At 44.3% G+C, this 15058-nt stretch overlaps 1 protein-coding gene and 1 pseudogene across 2 annotated transcripts in view; one reads left to right on the top strand and one right to left on the bottom strand.

Annotated features, from left to right (window-relative positions):
* CCDC6 (coiled-coil domain containing 6) overlaps positions 1-12135 on the bottom strand; it is a 117598-nt gene extending 105463 nt beyond the window's left edge. Inside the window, exon 1 of the mRNA XM_011988327.1 lies at positions 10900-12135. Within this exon, the coding sequence (XP_011843717.1) occupies positions 10900-11202 (303 nt within the window). The 5' untranslated portion in view covers positions 11203-12135. The remainder of the gene's footprint in view (positions 1-10899) is intronic.
* Positions 11201-15058, top strand: part of LOC105545406 — an 18332-nt pseudogene continuing 14474 nt past the window's right edge. Inside the window, exon 1 of the transcript XR_001006913.1 lies at positions 11201-11285. The product of XR_001006913.1 is annotated as a keratin, type II cytoskeletal 8-like (transcript). The remainder of the gene's footprint in view (positions 11286-15058) is intronic.

The following is a 15058-nucleotide window of genomic DNA, read 5'->3' as shown; positions in this document are numbered from 1 at the left end:
ATCATATAGGACTGTGGTGAGGATTAAATGAGAGGATATACGCAAACCCCTTCCAATAGTTCCTGTCCCATAGTAAGCACTGGATAAACATTCACTGTTATTACAGCCACACAAAAAGATTTGGAAGTGGAACAATGGTGGTGAATAAAAATTCTATAAGCTTTCTTTTTCCTTCCAACCTTTTAAAACTCTGGTTTACCTTGCACCCAAAGAGGTCTGGCCTTAGCCCTTGACTTTCTGGAGGCAATTTCTAACCCTTTGGAAGGTTATGACTGAGAAGAGTGTCTTTTGTTTACCTGAGGGCCTTGGATCACACTGGAAAGCCTAACAGTGTGATTTAGCCTGAGTGCTTTGGGCCACGTGGTATCAGCACAGCCTTCTCAGGGCCTGGAGACTGAGATCTGCCCTGTGGATGGTCGACCATGTCTACATGATGGAGCCCCAGTAAAAACTCTGCACCCCAAGGCTTGGCCGAACTTCTCTGGTTGGCAATACTCCATGTGTATTGTCACATGTTGTTGCCAGGAAAGTAATGTTGTGCACACACCATGGGGAGAGGATAACCGGAAGCTCCACAGTGAAAAACGTTCCTGGACTCTGCCCTATAGGCTTTTTCCCTTGACTATTTTAACCTGCATCCTTTCCCTGTAATAAACTGCACCTGTGAGTATCAAAATAAGTAATTTAAAAAATAAAATCACAGTTTATTCCAACTGCTATCAAGGAAATTAAATGCATACATTTCATTAAAAATAAAAAATAAAAAGCAACCATCATCTGTGAGGTGTTGGGGGGAAGGTATCGGGGGGAAGACCCTTCCCTCCTGGAGGACAAGCTCTCGCCATGGGTTATTCCCTCATCCAGCGTCTGGGGGCTTACTGGCACCAAGCCAGAGCTCGGCATAGGGCTAGGGCACTGCGCATTTGCTGAGTGATAGAAAAAGAACCATATATGGGACAGCTAACAGGCAGTACAAACTTAATTAAATAAGACATCAACACTTAAGGTCTAAATTTATAACTTTAAGACCAGGACAGTAAAAAGCAGCTAGCAGCTTTTGTAGACCAGAGTAAGTCTTTCTTTAAAAAAAAAAAAAAAAAAAAAATTAAAAGTCACTAGGAATAGAGGTTTGCCAGGGAGGAAAAAATGGGTATTATTATTTAATGGGTACAGAGTTTCCATTTGAGATGACGAAAAGTTCTGGAGATGGAGAATGGTGATGTTTGCAAAACATTGTGAATGTACTTAAAGCACTGAATTGTATACTTACAAATGGTTAAAATGGTGAATTATATGTTGTATATGTTTTTACCACAAAAAAAAAAAAATGCAAAAAAAGTCACTGGTACTCTTCTTTGGGTACCTAAGGTATTTCTCAATATAAACTCCGTGCATGCAAGGTTCAAAATGGCATAAAATAGTTAATATACTTTTCAAGTGACATAAACCCTTACCAGGTAGTGATTTGAACCTGAAAAAGTCTAACTCTACTTTATGGAGAATACACTTAAAACAATACTCTTTGGTTAACAAAAGCATTAAAATCACCTAGTCAATTTTTTCCTCAAAGATTAGCGGGGCTACTAAATGAAGTGAAGACACAATGTTTTGACTCAATAAATGTTTTTGTTTAGATAAACTCTGGTCTAGTGAAGAACTCCACCCCATAAAAAACATCTCTCAGTAGAATAAGTTATCATTTCAGTTGGTATATTAGGATAATTTCTTTTTTCTTTTTTTTTTGAGATGGAGTTTCACTCCTGTTGCCCAGGCTAGAGTGCAGTGCAATGGCGCAATCTTGGCTCACTGCAACCTCCGCCTCCTGGGTTCAAGCGATTCTCCTGCCTCAGCTTCCCGAGTAGCTGGGATTACATGCCCGGCTAATTTTTTGTATTTTTAGTAGAGAAGGGGTTTCTCCATGTTGGTCAGGCTGGTCTCGAACTCCCGACCTCAGGAGATCCACCCGCCTTGGCCCCCCCAAAGTGCTCGGATTACAAGTGTGAGCCATCGCACCCGGTCTATTAGGATAATTTTTAAAAAGTCAAGCTTGCATACAAGTTTTCTATATGAAACTCTAGGTATAATTATTTTTCTCTCAAATCTGTCCCTTTTAGCCTCTCTAAATCAATCTCGACAAGCAGATAGCACAAAAGACTCAAACTGTTCACTTATAGAAGCAACACATGAAATGTTTAACACAGGTAACTAGATTTCTAAGAATTTTCTTTAGTTCACCCGTAATCCCTGCTGCTTTCATTCTTTTACCCTCTTCCTTCCTCCTATGGAAAACTTTTTGAATGATGACCTATGCCTGGCTGAACATCCCAACTCTGCTCTGCGGTACCAAGTGGCCTCATCTGATCCTCAGTGCCCTGAGATGCCCTGGTAAGCATTACCCAGATCACTCTGGACACACACCTGGCACCGCCAAGGCTGGATTGATCTGGAACAGATGCATGGAAGATTAGCCCATCAATCAGCACAGCTTTTGTAAAAAACTAGAATTCAAAATTGCCTATAAAATAGTACCTCTAATTTTACTGCAAGAAGTCTTTGCTTTTGGATAGTTTCAGATTAAAAACTTGAGAAATTCAGTCTATCCACCATTATTCCACAAAAGAAACACTGGTGGGCCTCAGAGTATAACAGGAATAGAGGGAAAAAACCACCTAGATAATTTCCATGTACTGACAGATGCAGATTATGAAATTAAAATACCAATGACATTTCTTTTCAATCATCACCACATAAAAACGAAAATTAAAAACAAACCAAAAGCCTCCCGGTGCCACCTCAGCATAAATTGAGCAACAGCTCTCCCCATCTCTGCCTTACAAAATAAACTACAAGCTAATTAAACTGCGAATGAATGTGATACACTGTTTTCCTTAAAGATATTCACAGAGATAAATGAACTTCATTTGGGAAGCTGCAAGGTAAAATTCCCCTCCCTGGGAACCCTTACAGGAGTCGGCCTAAGCTTCCCTTCCTGCGTCCATGTGGGTGTTGGTTCCTTCTGCATGCACTGCACAAGCCCCAAAGCTGGAGAGAAAGACTGTTTCCCTCTGCTCTGTATTCCCTACAGCACCAGGCCAGTGCCAGGCTGAATGAAAGTCTAGTATTATCCTCGCTATGCTACTGGGAGAGCCCTAACATTCCTTTTGGATATTTCTATCTAGCACACAGTATTATAAGCACTTGACGGCTGAATCCTGCTTCTTTGAGGCTATATTTATTTTATTTATTACATGCCATTTTGTACCTTACTGAACAAACAAAGGCGGGGGCAGAGACGGAGACCAGAAAATCTCCCAGCAAAAAAACAAATAAGTATTGTAATGAACTGTAATCATTACATTGCACTCCATATGTCTGATCTAGGAAACAATAAGTAAAGGGGAGGGTTAATTCTAAATGACCATCAATCATATTGTTAACCCTTTTTAAAAGAATACTTATCCCTAAAGAGAGAACCTACATGAAGTGACCTTTGCAATTTACTAGTATCAGGGTTGGAATAAACTTCAAAGCTGTGGATTTCACAGCCATAAAAGATAAGAAAATTTGACAGCCTTGGAGAAGTAGGAAGTATCTGCAAGTTAATGCCATGCCAAGATCCTGACAATTAAAAATATTTTCCAGAGGATTAGTTCCTCTGTCAAGAAAAATTGCAACCACCACCAAGCAGGAACATACTGAACCTGTGAACATTTACTCTGCCAACTTTGACAATAATATACCTGAAAACAACCACATTGTGATTGAAAACAAAAAGCAACACCTACCCACTAAGGAAAAAAGTCTACAGAGGGGACAGAAAAGATTACTATTATTCCTTACTCAGCCTGACTGCAGTTCGGTAGTTTGTATTAGCATTTTGAAGTGTAAACACAATTATTTTGGCAAGGCATGATTTAAGGAAAACACACACACAAAAATACACTGTGGTGACACTTGTGTCTCTGCAAGACACAAGCAGACATAAGAATTCAACAATCCCCCTACCCTGTTTTCAGATGCTTCCCCCATCACTGCTACAAGTCACCAGTATTTATTTGCATTAATGCATCCTCCTGCAATGGGCCAGAGTTGTTTCCCAGTGGGGCATTTCAACATTAAAGAGTCATAGGAAACACCTGGAATGATCTGTCACCATCACCAAAACCAAAGCAGCAAATCTGAACACTTCCAACGGGGCTACTTTGTCCTTCAAGCCTTACTCAGAAACACTTAGAAAGGAGAACCTGAAAATACTTTGTCCTCTTTCAGATAAAATGTTATCAGGAGCACCCAGGTATATGCTACAAGGTAGCCCACATCATCCAAAGCAAGAAGGCAAGGGCACACTGATTGCAGTGGTCCCCCAAAGTATACAATGTATCCATTCACATATCTGGTCTGTTTCATCAACTATGGTAAAGAAAGTCTTTGCTGTTGTGGCAGGGGAGTGGCTCTATGAAGACAAGGTCCTGGAGAGAGTGTTGGCACCTTCATGGCAGAAAGAAACAAGTACACACACACCCGTGCCTCTGGAGCCAGCTCAACAAATTTCTGAGCGTTTTCCCCATGCCAAGCTCTGAGGAATGCGATGAACAAGGCAAATTCTGCCCCCAAAGAAATTTACACATGAACTGGGAAAGATCTCTGCAGCCAAGTGTCAGTGACAGAGGGAGGTCTGCGGCACCACGTAAGCAGGTGCATACCCCAGTGTGTGGCTGACAAAGAGGAAGTATCAGGGCATACCAGGAAGGGGTTCAGGTGAAGAAGGCAATACAGTCTACTTCAACTAACAAAGTAGAAAGGAGGGGAGGAATACAGAAGAACATTTCAGGGGACGAGGGGCACCACTGAGGAGCCAGAGGAAACCTACTGAAGTTCTGGGTGCTAGTAGTAAAGGAGTGAAGTGAGAGCTTAGAGAATGCACCCTGGGCTAAATGCATGTAAGGGGTGTGGCTGTGAAGCAAGGAGGACATTCCAATCATGCAGAGCCTAGTAAACCACCACAAGGTTTACCTGAATCCAAGGGCAATGGGGAGTCAGTGAATATTTGTAAGCAAGCAATGGCTACCTCCGATTTTTGCTGTAGACCAGCCTCTCTGGTCCCGAACAAGAGTCACCACAAACCAGATACTGTGGATTCTCTAATGATTCCCCATCTCTAGCAAATAGGACAGCACTGTAAAAGACTGTCATGACCTTTAAAATTTTAGCTTTTGGCTGGGCGTGGTAGCTCACGCCTGAAATCCTAGCACTTTGGGAGGCAGAGGTGGGTGGATCACTTTAGGCCAGGAGTTCTGAGACCAGCCTGGACAACATGGTAAACACCATCTCCACTAAAAATACAAAACTAGGCCGGGCGCGGTGGCTCAAGCCTGTAATCCCAGCACTTTGGGAGGCCGAGAGACGGGCAGATTACGAGGTCAGAAGATCGAGACCATCCTGGCTAACACGGTGAAACCCTGTCTCTACTAAAAAATACAAAAACAAAAACTAGCCGGGCGAGGTGGCGGGCGCCTGTAGTCCCAGCTACTCGGGAGGCTGAGGCAGGAGAATGGTGTAAACCCGGGAAGCGGAGCTTGCAGTGAGCTGAGATCAGGCCACTGCACTCCATCCTGGGCGACAGAGCGAGACTCCGTCTCAAAAAAAAAAAAAAAAAGAAAACTAGATGGGCATGGTGGTGCATACCTGCAGTCCCAGCTATTAGGGAGGCTGAGGCATGAGAATCACTGGAACCTGGGGGGCAGAGGTTGCAGTGACCTGAGATCACACCACTGTACTCCAGTCTGGGTAATAGAGTAAAGCTGTCACAAAACAAAAACAAAAACAAAAAAGTTTTTTTAAAATTAAGTACAAATAGAATATATGAAACACACAGAAGATACTTACAAATGTGAAAAACTTGTAAATGCTGAAGAAATATGAGAAAGGCCTCTTTAAGAAGACTTGTGTACAGTTAGACCTAACTGTGAGGTCATATTTTCCTCAAAGTTGTGTCTAAAGTTGGGTGTTTCCGTAAGAATCTAAGAAATACTTTTCTAAACGGGGGGAAAAAGATATCACACTCTCATCGTCACATTTATACAGGCAATATCGATTTCTATCTTCAGAGTCTGACAGAAGTCTTAAAAATTGAAAATAACATATTAGGCTTCCAGAGTAAATAATCCAAGACATACAACATCAACTATATGGCAGTTTTTACCAGTTAATGAAACCATTACACTGATGTTTAAAATAGCCAGGTTTTCTAATCATGCCAGACCAATGTATTTTTTTCTATTATAACTTCAAAACAGCTTGTACTTCTGTATTTCCCTAAACTTCTACAATAAAGGATTAATTTTACAGTCAGAGAGACACTTACATATCAGTGATTTATTATAGGCCGTGATTTCCAAACCAAACACATACCAAAGGTCTGAAACTGCCTGGAAGAGGTACACACCCTAGAGAACCACCTGAGGCCCTGCTTATACACGGAGAATGTCAGCAACTAGTTGAGAACTTTGAAGCCATCCAATTACTGCCCACAACTGCATTTCCTCACCTTCTCTAAGACCACCACCCCTAAGACCACCACCCCACGATAACCCTCACTATACTGAATCATATAATTCACAGTCATATTCTCACTCATAGGACAAACAGATCTGGCCTAACATACAAAAGCTACTCAAAAAGGTGACTATGCATTTGTTTATTTCCCCCACTCCAAAAAAAAGAAATTATGATCTGTAATCAGGAGCCTGATTCCCCTGCTGACTTAATGGGGAAAATTGAATACTCACTCAAAATATTCTATTCCACTTTTAAGCCCCAAATAAAATGGCCTAGGGCAGGCTATAACTCACAGGTGCACCAGGCACTTGTGGACACGACTGAAAGACTTCTTACAGTTGATTCTCTCCCACAGATGATGTTTACCACTGTTGTACAGATACTGAGAACACAGGCCCATGAAACTAGTCCTTCATTAAATGGGTAGTTTGACCAGAATAGCCACTTACATACCAGAAGAGATCATTGGTTAAGAGCTTCTATTAGCCTTTGGACTTGGCTTTAAAAAGGGCGTAACAGAGATATTACTATACACCTATTGGAATGGTCAAAATCCAGAACACTGACAACAGCAAATGTTGGTGAGCAACCGCAACTCTTTTTTTTTTTTTTTTTTGAGACGTTGTCTGGCTCTGTTGCCCAGGCTGGAGTGCAGTGGCGTGATGTTGGCTCACTGCAACCTCTGCCTCCAGGGTTCAAGCAATTCTCCTGCTTCAGTCTCCAGGGAGTCTGGGATCACAGGCATGCACCACCACCCCCAGCTAATTTTCCTGTACTTTTTTTTTAGTAGAGATGGAGTTTCACCATGTTGGCCAGGCTGGTCTTGAACTCTTGACCTCAGGTGATCCGCCTGCCTCGGTCTCCCCAAAGTGCTGGGATTACAGGTGTAAAACACCACGCCCGGCCCCGCAAAAGCAACTCTTACTCATTGTTGGTGGGAATGAAAAACAGTGCAGCTACTTTGGAAGACAGTTTGGCAATTTCTTATAAAACTAAACATACTCTTATCATATAATTCAGCAATCATGCGCTTTGGTATTTAAACAAATGAACTGATATCTTTCCAGACAAAACCCTGCACATGAATATTTCCAGCAGCTTTATTCATAATTGCCAAAAGGTGGAAACAACCAAGATGCCCTTCAGGAGGTGAATGGATAAATTATGATCCATCCAAACAATGAAATACTATTTAACCCTGAACAGAAACCAAGACATACGAGTTGGGGAACATAGAGGAAACTTAAATGCATTTACAAAGTGAAAAGGCTGCATACTGTATGATTCCAATTACATGACATTCTGGGAAAGGCAAAACTAAGGAGAGAGTAAAAAGATCAGTGGTTGCCAGGAGTTAGCAGGGAGGGAACGATGAACAGAGCATGGAAGACTTCCAGGGCAGAAAAACTCTGCGTAATACTATAATGGTGGACATATGTCATTATACATTTGTCTAAACTCATAGAATATACAAGACCAAGTAAACTCTAGACTTTGGGTGATAATGATGTATCAATGCAGGTTCACTGACTAACAATGGACCACGATGATGTAAGACGCTGATGGTGGAGGAGGTCGTGCCTGTGTGAAGGCAAGGGTTATGTGGGAAATTTCTGTACTTTATGTTCAGTGTTACTCTGAAGATAAAAGTGCTCTAAAAAGTAAAGTCTATTAAAAAAACAAGTGGCAGCAGGGGGAGACTGTCTCTTCCCCAGGGAGTGACAAAAAGGCAATGTGCCTTCCTGAACATGCTCAAGGAAAAAGAAGGCCACAATTACCTTTAATGCCCAAGAACGTGAACATTAATATCACATTGGAACTAAAAAGAGCCAGAAAGGCAATTACCAGAATTATGGTACCATCTTCCCTTCAAATTAACAGTGAAAACTCTAACAGTGTTTTCACAGTGAAAAATCTAACAAGGTCTTCACTTAATTATCAGAAACTTCCTAGACTGCCACTAGCAAGGGTAATGCTTAAGTGAGCAATGTCAGGGATTGTACAGCTTAACCTTGATATAAACTACTAAAGTGTAGTTCAATGGACTCTCTGCATTCACAGACCAATTTCATGGAGTCACATACATTTCTCCTCCCACATTACATACCTGAGAGGTCAAACGTACCCCTACAGAATCTGGATCCTAGGTCAGTTAACACCTGCAAAATCTTGAAGGAATCTATTTCCTGCATTTATCATTCAGCTCCTCAGTAACAACTGCCAAGTATTAGGAAACCAGGTGAACCACAAGCACTTTTTTATTTGTCTCCCTGAATATATTAGTCAGAGATTAAAGAAGAACTGAGAGGCTTCTGGTACTTGTGCAGTGTCATCTAAAACAATTTTAACTTTACTCATTAACACCGCACGACATTTCACGAAGTATATTCGGCTGGATGTCAGTTTTAGTTAAGGGTAAGTGCTAAGAAAAAAAGCCACCACCTTATACACTTTTCGAGCTAAGTACTCAGAAGGCCTCTGGTTTGAAACACCGGGAATGAACACATTTGTTCCTGCAAAGCCAACATGTGTAAGTACAGTTTACAAACCTACTTATAGTACGGTCGAAGTGTCAAACAGATAACCCTTTGATAGTCTCTGCATCCCTCATTCCTCCCTCCCCAACAAAACCAGCCAGAATTGCCTACTGCACGCAAAAGGCTATTTCACTTCATGCAAGTTTTACTACTTTCCATGGTTCACAACCTCCAAGAGACTAACCCTCTCGTTTACTAACTCAAATCTTAAATAAACTGCCTCCACCAACTTCCCTCTCTTCTTAACCCCTACTCAGCAAAGACATCTCTGTCAGCCAAGAAAGCTGCATAGGAGGCTTGGAAGTGGCTGCCTCTGCAAATTCCCCGCCCCCACCCCCCTTCCTACCAAAAGGGCAGTTCAAGAACTTTACCATCTCACATGTAAGTTGCTCCAATTCCATTCTCCAAAATTGGATTTGAACATGAAAAGTTTCTTTTTACAATCAACTGCTATTTAGGCTACTGATCACACTTACCCTGCAACTTGCTTTCTACACAAATTAAGAATGCCATCTAGTTCTCATGTATGAGCCAGCATTGGGGGTATACACACTCGCGCACATATATACACAGGCTCCTCCACCGAAGGCTATTTCCCGGCACAAGGGGCATCCTAAACTTGCCCCATTTCCAAGATGGGACCCTCCATCCCCAAATTCAACCCTTTTTCTTTATTTCAAAGTTCAGCCTAATCCGCTGTTTTGCAGCAGCTATGGCAATTTATCCCCCTTGATTTCTTGACATTTTCTTCTCTCCTCCTGGCTGGGAAACTTCTGATTTGAATACAGTTGTCTGTGTGGGGATCCTGCATGTTAATGATGTGGTGAGCTGGCAGGGATGATAGGTGAGAGTACACAGTGTACTTTTTCTAGTTACGTTTCGCCTCATCACTGCTATACGGGCCTTTCTAAACGCCTGCCACACCAGGAGAGACCTGCAGACCCAAGCTTACCCTTTTCTGGGCAGCCTCCAGGGACCAGGTAGAAACAGAACTGATGGCCTGTTCTCCAGTATCTAGACTCAGAGGCAAGATACTCCTAATCACTCTACGAATGGAGCGAACACACGTACCTCTGGCTCAGCCAGGGAGTCACAGTGGCTACCCTTCCCCTGGTTTGGGCCCCAGCCCTGTCCAGGCCTGAATGCTGCACTCTCCTCGCAGTAAACCGTCCACCCTCCCACTCCAAGGCAAAGAGCTTCCAATGGAGGTGGGAGCATTAGCTTGGTACCCGCCCTTCCCTCTCGATCCTGGCCAGAAAACTCCACTTCCCGGATTCCCGGCCACTCTCTCCCGCCCCGTACCCGGGCGATCCAGCTAGTGCCGTCCAGATGCCAGCTTAGTACCCAGCCCAGCTGCGAACCCCCACACTCCGAGCCAGGCCCCAGTAAGAGATCCCAGCTTCCGCTCTCTCCCCCGGACTGGGGTTCCCCAGATTCTGGACGCACCCCTCAAGCATGCTAGGGCTGAAAAAAGTCCTACCCCGCCCCCCAGCCACGCCGCCAGCCTCCAGCCCAGCCCCGGAGGGGCCTCTTCTTCAGAGGCCAAAAGGGACCATGAATGGTTGCCACAGTAGCCTTCCCCCGCACCGCGCAAGGGTCTTCAGCCCCCCGAGGAGGACAGACCCGCGTGGCCCCGAAAGGACACCTCCCTCTCCTCCCGGAGGCCAGCAGGTCCCCGCAGGGAGTGTGCTCTCAGAGGGTCCCCGGGAATCTGGGGAAGACTGGGGGTTGCCTGGATGCGGGTGCAGCCCCTCCCGGGCCGGGCGGAGGTTGGCGCTGCGGCGCGCCCCCGGGGGGCACTCACGATGGTCACGCTGGCTTTGCGCAGGTCGCGGTTCTCCTCCTGCAGTGCCTTGCACTTCAGTTTGTAGGTCTCCAGCTCTATCTTCAGCACCTTGTTCTCTTGCTGCAGCGAGGCCAGGCGGTTGGTGAGCTCCTCCAGGCGGAACGGCGAGATGACAATGCCCCCCGACTTCCCACCGCCGCCGCCTCCCCCGCCGCCACCGCCGCCGCCCGAGGTCGACGAGCAGGACGACTGCATGGCGGCCGAGCTGCTGCTGTTGCCCCCCGCCCCGTCCGTGTCGCTCTCGCTGGCGCTGTCCGCCATGGCCGCGGCGGGCTGGGGAAAGGAGGAGGAGCAGCAGGGAGGCGGCGGCGGCGAAGGCCGGGCTGCGAATGAGTGGGCGCCGGGCGAGCACAGGGGAGCGCCGAGCTGAGCGCCTGGCACCAGGGCGCAGACTCGGAGCGGCGGCGAGAGAAAGAGAGGGCGCTTCCCGCTGCCAAGGGACCTCCTCTGCCAGAGAATAGAGACCCCGCCCGGGCTTGGGCAGTATTGCACTGGGGCTTGCTCCAGCCGGGCCGGGCGCGCTCGCTAGGCCGCCCAGCAGAGCTGGCTGAAAGCTCCGGGACCCGCCCGCCGCCGCCTGGTGACCACGGGCGGGCTGGGAACGCGCAGGCACTGCGGGTGCGGGAAAGCCAAGGACTGCCCCCGCACCACCAGCTCGCCAGCCACACGTGTTCCAAGGGAGGGCCTATGAGCCCCCTGGTCTAAGCCCGCGGCCGCCCAGCCTCTTCCGGGCTCGCGCCCGCCCCTAGAAAAAAGAAACCTGATGCCCCACCAGCCTCGCAGGTGCCGGGGACACGTGGAAAGGTCAGCCGGGCTCCGGCGCCCATCCTCTACCGTGTTGTGGCCCCATCTTCCGCCGACTGTGTGTGCGCGTGTCTCCCTCTATCTGTTTCACACATACACGCAGTTTTATATTATCAAAAGCAAGGTGTTTTTGACTGGGAAGGCTTGGAAAAACCTAAGAGAACAAAGTTCCTCTACAAGAGGCCGAGGAGGATGAAACAACAGCAGCCACAGGTTAACCTTGTTAAGAAAGAATTTGCGGGAGAGACACACACCCCCTTTAATAACCTCATAAACCACACTGCGCTCAATTGTTTAAACAAGGTGCAACTGTTTTTTTTCTTTTTCTCTTTGCATTTTGCAAACATTTCCAGCACATGTCACGCAGTAAGATTAAGACAGTAACATTTATCTAATGAAGAAAAAAAAAAAGGAAAGCGAAACACTTTTAGCAGAAGGTTGAAACACCTCTTTAAGTGCCAATTTTCCAAAGTAACTGCGGACATGACATTATGCTATACAAATAATAATGATTGAGTGGGAGTACAACATCACCCTTCTTTGCTATCCTCTTGCTCACTCCTAGAAAACTTTAGCATGTAAAAATGAAACAGTAATTACTACAACGCGGTCTAATTCAGGGTTCTAGCTTTGCAGTTTAAGAAATTAAAAATCAAAAACTTTTATTCCCCCTCCCTCTTCCCAAAGGCTTGCAGGCAATTGGCCCAGCAGGTGAGATGATTCTAAACACTTTGCCCTGTTGACACAAAACAGCTTTCACTTATGTATAAAAATTGGAAAGTGAAACTGACCAGACTAGTTTTATTACCCATGCTTAGTTAACATTAGAACAAACACATGGAAACAGAAAATAGAAAAAAAAAGTGTAATTTTGTTTTCTGTTGCGTTGAACTTTCTGAAAGATTTCTAAAGCGTTAGGAAGAAGGAAGAATGATTCTTATTCCCACTCCCTCGTTATCTTTAAACTTAAATTTGATCTCATGATTAAACGGTGATTCAATGGCTCTTGGAAACTGGCACCTCAGAATAAACTCGAAAACACCAAGTGTTCCAAATGACATCATCTTTCACCAAGATGGCTGCTTTCAGCAAACAGCTTAAATGCCAACAGCAACTAAACCCCCATTTCTCCCAGGTAGTTTAGCTTAGTGCTAGAGGGCTTCTGAACTCTGTCACTGTTTGTGTAGCAGGAGGGGGGAAATGCTTGGCTTTGCTCTTGAGAAACATATAGGCAATCTAAATCATTCTGTTAAAAGTGATCCAGTTTAATTTGCACTGAAACTTAGTTCTCTCACTTTTTTGGGATCTAGTACATCAGACAATCAGCTAGTTAAGTTGGAAACGGATTCTGGAAAGCTCACTTGAGGAGTGAAATGGAAGAGTAAAGCTAGGAGGGAGCAGCACCACAGGGGGAAACAGATTTAACAACATTCTTTCCACTTTATTCAGCACTGTGATCGAATCTTAAGAGTGGGGCTGGCTGCCATACCTCACAAGTTTCTATTGTTCCCTATTCCATAGTATCTTAAAGCTTCCACTTTTGGAGCTTATTGCAACAGGAACATTCCTTCCAGGCAGAGCAGGGGGCAAATTAACTCTCTCTTAGCGTCACCACAAAACTAACCGCCTTGGAAAGGCGGACTCACACTGCTTCAAGTCAGCAGAGGGGTGGAGTTTGAAGCGCCTGGTTTTCTTAAAGGGCCCACGTCATGGTAAGCTTAAGAACGTAGTGGCCTTCAATAGGATTTGGAGGAAATTTGCATTTTGACATGGTACTTGTAGGTAGTAATCGTGTTTAGAAGACTTTAGGGAGAACCCATCTTCTAAAGCTTCCCTGCTGATACAGATGGGAATAAACTGGAGAATATTTTTTCACCATGGTTTTTATTGTTATTGCAAAGCAGAAGCGTGTCTAATTTTCTACGTCTTGTAAAAGTGATTTCCCTTATACACAGATCATTTATCACAACACTGGTTCCGTAATAGCATTACAATGGAAACACCAGTTACAAAAGCAATAATATCATTATAAAACTCCTTCTCAGCTTTCTAGGGGAAATGAATCAGAAGAACAAATAGTAGTATGTGCTGCCTGGAGGAAGAAGGGACAGATTTAGGTAATCACCTCCTTTGGAGAAATAATGAAATTTAGCTTTGTCCTAAATTTAAGCTGCAAAAACACATGAACAAAGGAAAAGAATACCTTGTAGCCTAACTGCAAGGCACAACATCAAGATTTTTCTTTGTCTAATGCCATTTTTGCAAATGACTTACTCTATGGCCTTGGAACTTTAGTGTTTTCAACAATAAAATAAAATAATAATGGCATAAATCATAGAGCAATTTTGTTAATTTTTGATATCTATAAACAAATTGTTGTACATATCCAGTTACATTAATGTCAGATCTGAGTAATTTTATTCAAATTCTAAATGGATTTAGTTGTTGCAGGACTCACCATTACAGTTTTGAAAAGAATTAGGGTGAGCCGAGTATGAGCGGGATGTCACAGAGTGTCCGAATTTGGATAGAAATATAGAAGAATGTGTCCATGTAGCGCTATCATTTCTCCTTCTTTTTTTTTTTTTTTTTTTTTTTTTTAAGAAACTAGGTTTCTCTGTGTTGACCAGTCTCATCTTGAATTCCTGGCCTTGCACTCCTGGCCTCAAGTGATCCTCCTGCCTTGGACTCTCAAAGTGTTGGGATGACAGGCCAGAGCCACTGTGCCCAGCCTAGGGCTATCATTTCTTGAAAAGTAGTTGATAGTTTATTTATTTAATTACACCTTTAATTTAGAAGCTTTGTCTAGGTCTAGCAAGGCATTTCTGAACACTGACATTTGAGACTGGGTAATTTTTTTGTTGTAGGGAGCTGTCCTGTGCATTGTTGGATGTTTAGCAGCATCCCTCGCCTCTACCTAGTAAATTCCAGTAGTATGCCAGCCAAAAATGTCTTCAGACATTGCCAAATATCCCCTGGGCCGCAAAATTGCCTCCAGTTTCAAACCACTGGGCTAGTAGTATAAAAGACAGCCCCATTTTGGAGTGGTTACACATTGATTAGATACCACTGAGTCATCAAGAGAATTTGCTTCTCATTTCATCTTCTCAGTGTCAATTAGACAAGAGATCCTGGGCCCAAACAACCATATCCACACTTTATACTATTGCTCTCTTTAGCCACTCTATTTCTTTTTTTTTTTTTCTTTTTGGAAACCGAGTTTCGCTCTATCGCCCAGGCTGGAGTGCAGTGGCACAATCTCTGCTCACTGCAACCTCCGCCTCCTGGGTTCAAGCAATTCTCCTGCCTCAGC

The sequence above is a fragment of the Mandrillus leucophaeus genome, unplaced genomic scaffold (genome assembly GCF_000951045.1).
Source record: "Mandrillus leucophaeus isolate KB7577 unplaced genomic scaffold, Mleu.le_1.0 Scaffold327, whole genome shotgun sequence".
In the NCBI taxonomy this organism is placed as follows: Eukaryota; Metazoa; Chordata; class Mammalia; order Primates; family Cercopithecidae; genus Mandrillus; species Mandrillus leucophaeus.
This window is presented reverse-complemented; position numbering and strand designations above follow the sequence as displayed.